The 10,627-nt window shown below is 64.9% G+C and overlaps 1 protein-coding gene across 1 annotated transcript; it reads right to left on the bottom strand.

The window, feature by feature from the left end:
• Positions 1 to 1,796: 1,796 nt before the first annotated feature.
• RHOD (ras homolog family member D) lies at positions 1,797 to 10,138 on the bottom strand. Its single transcript, XM_036416643.2, has 5 exons — positions 9,963 to 10,138; positions 6,019 to 6,106; positions 5,149 to 5,258; positions 2,951 to 3,085; positions 1,797 to 2,428 (listed from the first exon to the last, which is right to left on the bottom strand). Exons 1-5 carry the CDS (start codon positions 10,080 to 10,082, stop codon positions 2,261 to 2,263), a joined length of 621 nt encoding a protein of 206 aa, XP_036272536.1. The 5' UTR covers positions 10,083 to 10,138; the 3' UTR covers positions 1,797 to 2,260.
• Between the last annotated feature and the right edge of the window lie 489 nt (positions 10,139 to 10,627).

Raw genomic sequence — 10,627 nt, 5'->3', positions numbered from 1 at the left:
CCGAATCAGGAGAAGGAGACCAATACCCATTCAACATGCTACACTTGCTCCTGCTCTGCAGGAACGGCAACCACCGTACAGAGCAAAGAACGACCCTCATTTCACGGTTAATAACTCTAGGCAGTAGTTAATGCGGAGTGAATAAGCACTAGTTCCGTGAACTCATTTAATCCAGCCTCCTTTTCCAAATAATGTCCTAGTGACTCCTCCAAGGTCACAGAGCGGGTAAGTTGCAGAACCAGGATTTGAACTCAGGAAAATGCCATACTTTCCGAAACCCGACTTTAAGCATGGAACTTGGAGGTGAAGCCCTTGGAGGCAGGGGGGTGGTCAGAGAGTCGGTTTTGGATCTCTCTGCTCCTCGGCCGGGTCAGGGCTTTGTCAGTCCCCTGATTCTTATGCCATTGGCTTTGGGGTGACTTCCTGGGGACCAGTTCTCATCCTCCACAGGAGCAGGAGGTCAACGAGAGCAAAGAAGGTGACCCGATGTGGGGAGGTCTGCCAGCCACCACCCCCTCCCCACACCCAGCTGTGGGGCCCAGGGCGCTGTCCGGGCAGAGGGGAGAGGGAAGCCCCATGACTCACAGAGTGTGCCCCACCCCGTCCACCCGGGATGCCAGGGCATGGCCTGTCCTGGAGGAGTGGCCCTGGGGCCCCCACCTCTGCCCTTTGAGGCCAGGCGGGGGCGGTGGGGAGAGACAAAGACTGTGGTCTGTGGCTCATCGCCCCGCTGGCCTCTGGGCCTGCCTTCCCTGCTCCCACGTGTCAGGCTGGGCCTGCCCTGCCAGGTGGGGCTGTGCGGGGTTGAGAGAGAAGTTTGGCTGCTGAGGAGGAGGAGAACAACCAGCCATAATCACAGCTCTGGCTCCTCAGCGGGGTAGCCGAGTCCTCCTGGGACACCCAGGATGGTGCATGTGGCCTGCCGCTGGGAACCAGCCGCCAGGCACCCTGCCTCTCCAGTCCCGGCGTCAGAGGGGCTTTCCTCCTGCTCCTCATGTAGGGCAGCGGCCAGCAAGCTCCCCTCCCTCCCTCGCGGCATCCCCGCCCTGCCTGCAGTCCAGCCCTGCCACCCAGTCCCCTGGCCTCGACGTGTGGCAGCTTGTTTCTTGTTTCTGGACGATTGCAGCTGCCCAGCGGGTCTCCCGCTCCCACCTCCACCCTCCCAGACACCTGTCCCGCTGCCACGCCCGCCTCTTTGGGAGCCGAGGCGGCCGCTCCCATGCTCAGGGAGGGCGCCGGGCCTCAGCGCGGGGCGGGCACAGGCAGGGGCGCCTCGGCGTGGGTGCCGTGCGCGGAGCGAGGAAGCCAGCTCCCAGGGCTTGCTGGAGAAGGCGGCGCCTGAGCCGGGCCCCGAAGGCAGGGACGGGGAGGAAGGAAGTGCTGAGCTGGGGGAACAGCCAAGGCTTGGAGGCTGGGAGGGGTGTCGGTGCTCCCCAGGCGTGGCGGGGGTGGCCGATGTCCTGGCATCCGATGGGGAAGGCGGGCTGTGGTCCGATGCAGGAGAGCCCGCGTGGCCAGCTGCAGAAGCTGGACTTCCTCCTCTGGGCGGGACTGTGGCTGAGCTCCTGTGTGCCAGGCACAGGGCGATCCACCTGACCCAGCTCTAGGGGAGCCTGCCACCCGCTGGGAGGCAGACAGGCCCTGACAAATGGTGACAGACTCTCAGGGAAAGTGAAGGAAGAAGCCAAGGGCGGGTTCCAGGCAGTTCCACTCCGGCGCCTACAGGGGGCGGGCTTGCACCCGCCCTGGAACACGTGTGTGAAGGCGTTGTGAAACAGGAGGCGTGCCACACCTGCCAGGCGATGTCGTTTTAGTGGTTACAGTTACCACCCGGCAGGGCAGGGGTGAGGGGCCGGGTGGGAGTCTGGCCCGGGTGGGGGTGCGATGGCCCTGGGACCACCTGGGACCACCTCCTGCCGGAAGGCGCTGAGGGTGTGGCCCCAGGAACAGCGGCAAGGTGGGCCCGGCTGAATGGCCACCTCCTGGCTGTGCGGTCCGGGGCTGGGGGCGGGGGGGCTCCAGGACGAGCCCTCCCCAGGGCCGGGGGGGCCCCCTCCTCATGTCTCAGGGGGATTTCACGTCAGTTCAGGGGCCTCAGCCCCAGCACCAGGGGCCTGGCCTCCGTGCTGACCGTTGACCATCGGTGTGAAGGGCGGTTCGGTCACAGCCCGGGAGCGGGGCCCAGCCTGGCCCACTGGGCGATAGGTCAGCGCCCGGCTCCGTCCTGCGCCGGCGGGCGATCTGGGCGGGGAGGCCGCGGTCAGGTCAGCACGCAGCAGCCCCGGCTGACCCGCCGCCAGCAGTTGCGGCTGCGGCTGCTGAGGGCCACCTCCACGGCCTCCTGGAAGACGGCGTGGACGTTCTCCTGGAGCCGCGCCGAGCACTCCAGGTAGGCCACGGCACCCACGGCCCGCGCCATCTCCTGGCCCTGGCGGAGAGCGATGGCGTGAGGGGGGCTGCCGGCACCTCCCGGCTCCTCCCAGCCTCCGGCTCTCCCCGGAGCCTCCGGGGCACAAGCCGTGTTTCCCGGGTCCCCAGGCTCCCGCCCCCGGGCTGGACAAGTGGCCTCCGTGGCCTCCGTGGCTCTCGTGGCCTCCGTGGCTCTCCTGCCTCCATCCCGGGCTAGGCCTCTGCCTCCCCAAGTCCCGGCTCACTTCCCGGTGCGGAGCGGAGAGGGGCCTGCAGGCTGAAGAGCCGGGGTTTTTCCTGGGCCTCAGGTCGCCCACCCGGGGTGTGGGTGGGCAGGACTATCTGATGTGCACATCACTGTTCTCCCTTCCACGGCTGGAACCTTCCAGAGTATTCTAGGGACCACTCCACGCACCACATCTCTGACCCCTCCCCGGCCCCCCACCCCGAGCGCTGACACCTGGCGCTGCAGAGGCTGTGCTGGTCGGGGTGCCCGGGCTCCCCTTCCGGCCCCCGCCCCACCCCCCGCTGGGTTTCCTACCCGGTGGTAGGTCACGGGCTCCAGCTTATCTTTCCAGAGCTTGTTCACCAGCGTCCGGTCCTTGCGCAGGTCGGTCTTGCAGCCCACGAGGACGATGGGCACCTCCTTGCAGAAGTGTCTCACCTCCGGGTACCACTGCGGGGCGGGGGCGGGGGCGGGAGGGGCGTGTGTGTGTCAGCCGTTGGGAGTGCTCCCGTCTCTGCAGAGCGGGGGACAGGCTGTCCTGCTCCCAGGCAGCTCCCCAGATCGCAGATCGCCAGCACAGCCCACGTCAGGGGAGGCTGACTCCATGCCCGGCTCTGACACGTTTCACCTGTGGACTCATTAGCCCCCCAGGCCCCGAGGACGCAACGCCCATCGCCAATCCCATGACGCACCTGTGGGAACCGAGGCCCAGAAAGGCTGTGTCCCTGGCCTCGGTCACACAACGGGAAGTGGCAGGATCTGAGCCATTCCCGCTAGAACCCTGCCTGCCTACAAGGCAAGGGCTCCCAGGAGCCCCTCCTCAGGGGGAAATATGTCAGCAGATAAGCGCTCCTTTGGAGATAAGGCAGCTTATGGCAGGACTGCCCAGCCCGGCTGGCCGGAGGGAGGCGGTCACCCTGAGTCAGCTGCCCTCTGGAATGCGAGGCTCCCAGTGACTCAGGCTGGACTCCAGCCCTGCAGGCTGGAGCCCACAGCCCAGGAGGGCATGCCTGCTCCGTGTGCCCATGCAGGGAAAGGGGCATCCGGCGACCGGCTCCTGGGGCCGCCTGGGGCCTGTGGGGGGGCCTGGGCGGACTCCCCACCTCCCAGCCCTCCACAGAACTGCCCCCCGAAAGGGTCTCCTCCAGGACTCCACCCTGCTACCCCCCCGAGTGAGTCCTCAGCCCTCACCCCCTGGACCCTGACCCTGGGAATCATGGCACCTGCCTCCAAGCCCGGCCTGCACTTCGCCCCAGAACCCCACTCGCCTGGTTCTTCCCGGGTCTTACCAGCACCCCCTCCTCAGAGCTGTGGGTGCACCTTTCCGCTCGCTGCTCTCGCCCTCCAGGTGACCACCCCCCATCCATGGCTCTGTCCGGCCCAGCCCGGCCCAGCCCGCTCCTGGGAAACGGCAAGTCTCCCTTCCAGTGACTCTGGTCAAAGTATCTTTCTCCCACCCATGTCCCAGCCACCTGCAAATCCTGATGGTTCTGGCTTTCAAAGAGATTCAAGCCGAAACAAGTTTGGCTCAGTGGATAGAGCGTCAGCCTGCGGACTGAAAGGTCCCAGGTTCGATTCCGGTCAAGGGCATGTACCTTGGTTACGGGCACATCCCCGGTGAGGGGTGTGCAAGAGGCAGCTGATTGATGATTCTCTCTCATGGATGTTTCTAACTCTCTATCCCTCTCTCTTCCTCTCTGTAAAAAAAATTCAATAAAATATATTTTTAAAAAATAGAGATTCAAGATATACATCCACCTCTCACTACCCCCTCTGCCAGCACCGTCTCAGCCACCACCATCTCCTCTGGCCCACAGTGCCTGGCACACAGATGTGCCCAGTCATCGCTTCTGGAGGGCTGCGCGGAGCAGAACGCTCGGACTCAAATTCCCGCGTCACCACCTCAATAGATGCGTTTCTTGGAGCAAGTGGCCCAGTGTGGGGGACGATAGTGTCTGGTCCCTAAGGGTGTGAGGGGGTCAGATGAGCACATACATGTGTGTCCGGAACAGCGCCTGGCACGTGGTAGGCTCTAACGCTGCCACCATCGTTGTCATTACCACGAATGCTCCCAAGGAACCTGAGCGCCATCCACACGGAGGCCCTGCACCTGTGTGCGGCGTCTGGAAGCCCCCACATACCTGGGGGCCTCCAGGGCTGCTGAGAGGCCACAGCCACACAGATGGGGGGCTGAGAGCTGCTGGAGGCTGACTGTTCATGTGACCTTGGTCAGGCCCAGGCGGGGCACATTCAGGGGCCCTGGGCCACCCCGCATTCTCAGGCGGGTCCCAGTGTTCCGAGTCTGCAGGGGCGAGCAGGCGGGATCCTCCCACCACAGCCCTGCGGACCCCTGGCGAGTCGCTGCCCACCCTGGGGTCTCGATGCCAAAGGCACTGGCCCGAGGTCGCCCGGGGCCTGCTGAGCTGGCCGTCTGCTGGGTCCAGAGGGGTGGCAGTGGGGGGAGCAGTGTGCCTGGCTTTGGGGGCTCTGCCTCCCACCCCCCCAGCACCTACCCGGGTAGAGACGTTCTCAAAGCTGTTGGGGCTGGTGACATCGAAGCAGAGGAGCACGACACTGGCGTCGGGGTAGAAGAGGGGCCGCAGGCGGTCGTAATCGACTTGTCCTGGGGAACAGGCGCCGTCACTCCCCCCAGACTCCCTGCCGCTGTCAGCACCTCCCCACACCAGTCCCGGGCCCCACGGAGCGTGCGTGAGTGTGTGCGTGCATGTGCATGTGCGTGCATGTGCATGTGTGTGTGTGCATGTGCGTGCGTGCCTGTGTGCGTGTGCGTGTGTGTGTGTGTGTGTGTGTGTGTGCGCGCGCATGCGCCAGGCCTGGGTGAGACCATCTGCAGGGACATCCCTGTTTCGGAGGTTCGGGCAAGGCAGAGGCCCAGCCTGGAGGGACTGCTTTGCCCAGGGCTCGGGGCCTGGGGTGAGAAGCAAGGCAGGCGACCCCCCAGAAAGATTTCTTCGCCTGACCAAGGGAAGGGGCCTGCTGGGACTGAGGCTAGCTGTGAGCTCTGATGGAAAGATGACTGACCCCTTGTGCGGGCAAGGTCAGGAGGCTGGAGGGCAGGGGTCAAGGCCAGGCAGATCTGACAGAAGCTCAGCCACGGTGGGATGCTGGGGCAGGACAGTCCGCCCCTGAGAGCAAAGGGCCCTGGGCCCTCCCTTGTCTCTGGGACGTGGCCAGCTGCCCTGGGGTGGGGCGGCCGTGGACACAGGCACAGAAGCAAGGAGGGCTCCGTCCCTGGGGGCCTCATCCCGGCCCACCCCTGTCCCTTGGAGACTGGGTGGCCTCCCGGTTCAGAAGGAAGGGAGCGGGGCTTGGCTCCCAGCCCCTGGGGCCCCCTCCACCCTGCCCCCCGGGCCGCACCCCACCTGCGGTGTCCCAGATCTGGAGCTTCACAGGTTTGCCCTGCGTCTTCATGTCCATGTTGAACCGCTCAAACACCGTGGGCGTGTAGCTCTGGGGAGGAGGGCCACGGGAGATGGTGAGGACAGCTTCCGAGGGGAGCAGCCCCAGTGCCGACCCGGAGCCCGCACGGGGAGCCGGCAGAGGGTGGCGGTCCTGGAAGCAGTCTGTGGGGCTGAGGCCTAGAGCCGCCCCTGCCCAGCCCCCGTCTTCCCTCCTCGGCTGTAAAGTGGGGCGTCGGGAGTGGCCAGCGCAGCGTGCTGCTGCGAGGCTTCGGAGATCCTCCCCACGGAGCCCGGAGCACAGGGCCCGGCACTAAATACACCCACACCTGCCGGCCACGGCCATTTCTGTCTCTGTCCCTGGACGGGGACGGCACCATGGCTGCCTCTGCCTTCCTGCTGCCCTCCTCCCAGAACAGCATTACCCACGTTTGTCCGTCCACTCATTCATTCATTCATTCATTCGTTCATTTGCACATTCGGTCATGAGACTTTCTCCAGGTCCAGTTCTGGACACTGGGAACAAGAAGTGAACAAGCTCTCACTGGTGTGGCTCAGTGGATAGAGCGTCGGCCTGCGGACTCAAGGGTCCCAGGTTCGATTCCGGTCAAGGGCATGTACCTTGTTTGCGGGCACATCTCTCATCGATGTTTCTAACTCTCCCTCTCCCTTCCTCTCTGTAAAAAATCAATAAAATATATTTAAAAAAAAAAGAAAGAAAAAGAAATGAACGAGACTAGTGCCTGCCTCCTTTGCCTTTCAACCTCTTACAATCCAACCAAATTCCCTGTCCGGTGCCACCCCCTCCGGGACCCCCTCCCATAGGCCCTGGTTTCTGCCCTTCTTATTTGCCCTGTCTGGGCTCAAGAGAAGGTCACCAGCCCCTGTCAATCCCTCCCGCTTGAGCCCCCATCCCCACCAGCCTATGAGCGGAGGGCAGAGGCCTGGTGAGCTCGGAGCTTGGCCACCCACTCCCCGGAGAGGGTCCTGTGCGGGCAGTCACATGTCAGCACTTTGCACATGCCTGCGGAGACTGCATGGCACCCCCATGCTCGCGGGATTCCCGGTGGGAGTCCCTTTACCCGCACCGTCTCCGACCCTGCAGCCTGGGAAAGCCAGGCGTGTCCCCATTTTCCTGATGAGACACTGAGGCCCAGAGAGGGGAGGCAACTTGCCCAGAGCAACGCAATGGACAGCTGGCTAACGAAGGAGGCAGGCTTGTTCCGAGGCCACCAGCCCCGGGGTCAGGAGGGACGTGGGGCTGGGCTGCTCCTCTCTGACCGGCCGCTGTCACCACCCTTCCCCTGTTCCGGAATGTTGTCCCGGAGGCTCTGTCTGCATCTTCTCTCGTGTTCTTTGAACCCCCAGGCAGGGCCACTCTGCCCGTCACAGCAACGGTGCCTAATCTTATCTGCTGAGCTGTCCTCACCAGGAAGGCAGGGACCGTCTGGGCTCGGCCGGGGCACAGATGACTCAGGCGCGGGGCTGCCCTCATGAGGCTCACAGTCGTTACGGAATGGGGACACAGCTCAAGAGAGGAGAGTCAGGCCTGGCCGGCGTGACTCAGGGATGGAATGTCGACCTGTGAACCAGAAGGTCACGGTTCGATTCCGGGTTTGGGGACATGCCTGGGTTGTGGGCTCCATCCCCACTAGGGGACAGGCAGGAGGTAGTTAATCAATGGTTCTCTCTCATCATTGATGTCTCTCTCGCTCTCTCCCTCTCCCTTCCTTTCTCAATTGAGAAAGGAAGGGAGAGGGAGAGAGAGAGAGAGAGAGAAAGAGAGAGAGAGGGAGAGGTGAGTTGGGGGCTTTCCTGGACAGCACCAGCACAGCCATGGAGTTCCAGGGTGGAGGAAGGCTCAGCTGGCTGTGCTGGGCTCCATGTGGGAATGGTGGCCGCCATAAATGTCAGCCAGGAACCCCCTGCCTCAGGAGCCCTCTTACTCTGCTCCCCCTCCCCCGAGCCCCAGGGTGGGGCACAGCCGAAGGTCGCCGAAGCCCCTCCGAATCCCAGCCTGCTCTCTGCTCTTTGCTGAAGGCAAGAGGCCTGGGAGATGGGGCCCCAAGTCTAGCTCCAGGCTCTCTGGGCTTGGAGGACTGCCGGGAGGGGGCATCCAGGGTCAGGAGCGGAGAGGGCTGGGCCCGGCAGGCAGAGCGCCGGGGGCTGCGAAGAGTGTCCTGGTCAGGGGTGGGAGACAGGTGGTAGGCCAGCACGGCCACTGCCGGGCTCTGTGCTCCCTGGCCTCAGTTTCCCCACCTGTAAAATGAAGGCCTTTCCAACTCTCAGGTCTTGTGTTTCTTTTATTAGTTTTATTTCTGTTCATCCTCACTCGAGGATATTTTCCCTTTGACTTTTAGAGAGAGTGGAAGGAAGGAGGAGAGGCAGAAACATCCATGTGGGAAAGACACAGGGATTGGCCGCCTCCCGCATGCATCCCAACCGGAACTGGGGATGGAGCCTGACCAGGACAGAACCCACGACCCTTCCGCCTGCAGGCTGGCACTCTATCCACTGAGCCACACCGGCGAGGGCCCTTGTGTTCCTTTTAAATGAAGAGGCCCCTCTGGTGTCTGGAGGCAGAAGGGTGCCGGTGAGCTCAGGTCCCTGAATAGAGAGGAGCCCAGACAAGGGCAGGTCCATCCCCCAGTTGACAAACATGCCCCCCTTGGCCAGCTCCTGTGTGTCCTTCAATACACCCAGTTCATCAGCTGTGAGATGCTCAGTTCCACCTGGTGACCTCTCTGACATCGGGATGGGTCTCAGCCTCAGGGACACTGGTCTCAGAGCCCAGGACACTGTGGGGAGGCCCCATGCCTGCCAGCCCCTCTCCTGGGACCCGCAGGCCTGGCCCCTCTCCTGGGACCGCAGGCCTGGCCCCTCTCGGGCGCTCTCCGCGTGGAGCTGTGATTGCTGGGGTCGCCCAGGCAGCATCTGGGGGCCTGGGAACACATTCCCCACAACTTTTTAAAAAAACGTGACCGGCCAAAGGCGGTGACATCAGCTCTGCAAACCACACGCGCCAGCTCCACGCTGCCACAATGGAGAGAAAGGCCTGACACGGCCGCTGGGCTCGGTCTCTCCTGCCTCCCCCATCCCTCTCCCGGCGCCCGGCAGCCCGGGGGTGGGCAGGGTCCTGGGAGAGGCAGGAGGGAGAAGAGACGCAAAGCAAAGCCATGACCCCAGGGAGGCGGCATGTGGCGGGTCCGCCCTGGTCCCGGGGCCCGGCCGGTCTGCCCGGGCGTCAGCGAGCTCGCTGCTGACGCAGTGACGGTCGGCTCGCCTGAGCGCCACGGACATGCCAGGCGCCCAGTGGGGTCACCTCTCAGCCTTCCTTTAGCTCCGCCGCCCACGGCCCATGAGGCTGTATGGGAAACTGAGGCTCAGAGGGCCAGAGGAGTGCCCATGTGCCCGCCAGCTGTCTGACTTGACTCTGGTGTGCTCTAACCCTCCAGGGCAGAGCCTTCGGGGTGTGTGTGTGTGTCCATTGCAGGGGCGAAACCGGGAGAAAATATGATATTTCCCAAGAAGGACCTTGGCGTGTTTAGCAGATTCGGAGCTGAGCCGGCGGTCTGGGTGGACTCGCGCCTCCCAGTGCCCCCGGGAGGCGGGCACCCCATCATTCCTCGGAGGCCGTCAGCGCACAGGCAGGGCGAGGGCATGCAGCGGGGAACGGCCAGGTCCTCATTCGAACCCAGGCAGCGGCTCCAGCGGGCAGCGCCCCTGGGCCAGGCGGTGCCACCAGGGGCTCCCCTCCCGGTGCCCGGTGACGCCTCCCGGGAGATGCCATTCTCCCAGGTGACTCCACAGAGGCCGCCCTCCGAAGGCGGTGGGAGTCGGCGGAGACCGGCTGGAGGGCGGCGGGCACCCCGCAGTGGCCCGGCCCGCCCCGGCCCCGCGGCACTCACCTCGGGGAAGTCCCCGGCCGCGAAGACCATCAGCAGCGACGTCTTCCCGCAGCCGCCGTCGCCCACCAGGACCACCTTCACCGCCGCCGCCTCCTCGCCCGCGGCCTGGGCCGCCTTCATCGCGGGCGCCGGCCGGTCCGGGCGGGAGGCCGGGTGTCCCGGGCGGGAGGCGGGGAGGCCGGGAGGGAGGCCGCCGTGGAATGTGGAAGGGGCGGGGCGGCGGGAGGAAGTCGGCGGGGCCGGGCCGGCCGGGCGGGGGGCGGGCAGCGGCCGGGAGTCCAGGTGAGAGGCCCGAGCTGGACTGGGCTGCGCTGGGCGGAGAGGCGTGGCGTCGGGGCTGGACTGTGTGTGTGTGTGTGTGTGTGTGTGTGTCCTTTCCCTCCCACCCCATCCAGCCCCACTGCAAACTTCCTGGAGCACCTACTGTGTGCGCCCGCTGGGACCCCGGAGGGGCACCCAGCTCTGTCCTCTGGGGGAGTCTGGTCTGATGGCGTGGGGAGGGACAGCAGCTGGACAGGGCCAGTGTGTGCAGGGGTGCGGGCGGGGAAGGAGGAGGAGTGTGTGCAGGGGTGCGGGCGGGGAAGGAGGAGGAGGTGGGGGCAGCCGTGCTTGGTGGGGACAGGGACTGGGCGCCCGGAGCCCAGCACAGGTGGAGCACCCGCGGA

The sequence above is a fragment of the Pipistrellus kuhlii genome, unplaced genomic scaffold, assembly GCF_014108245.1.
Source record: "Pipistrellus kuhlii isolate mPipKuh1 unplaced genomic scaffold, mPipKuh1.p scaffold_m20_p_56, whole genome shotgun sequence".
In the NCBI taxonomy this organism is placed as follows: Eukaryota; Metazoa; Chordata; class Mammalia; order Chiroptera; family Vespertilionidae; genus Pipistrellus; species Pipistrellus kuhlii.
Note: the sequence above shows the minus strand (reverse complement) of the source record. Positions and strands in the feature narration are given on the sequence as shown.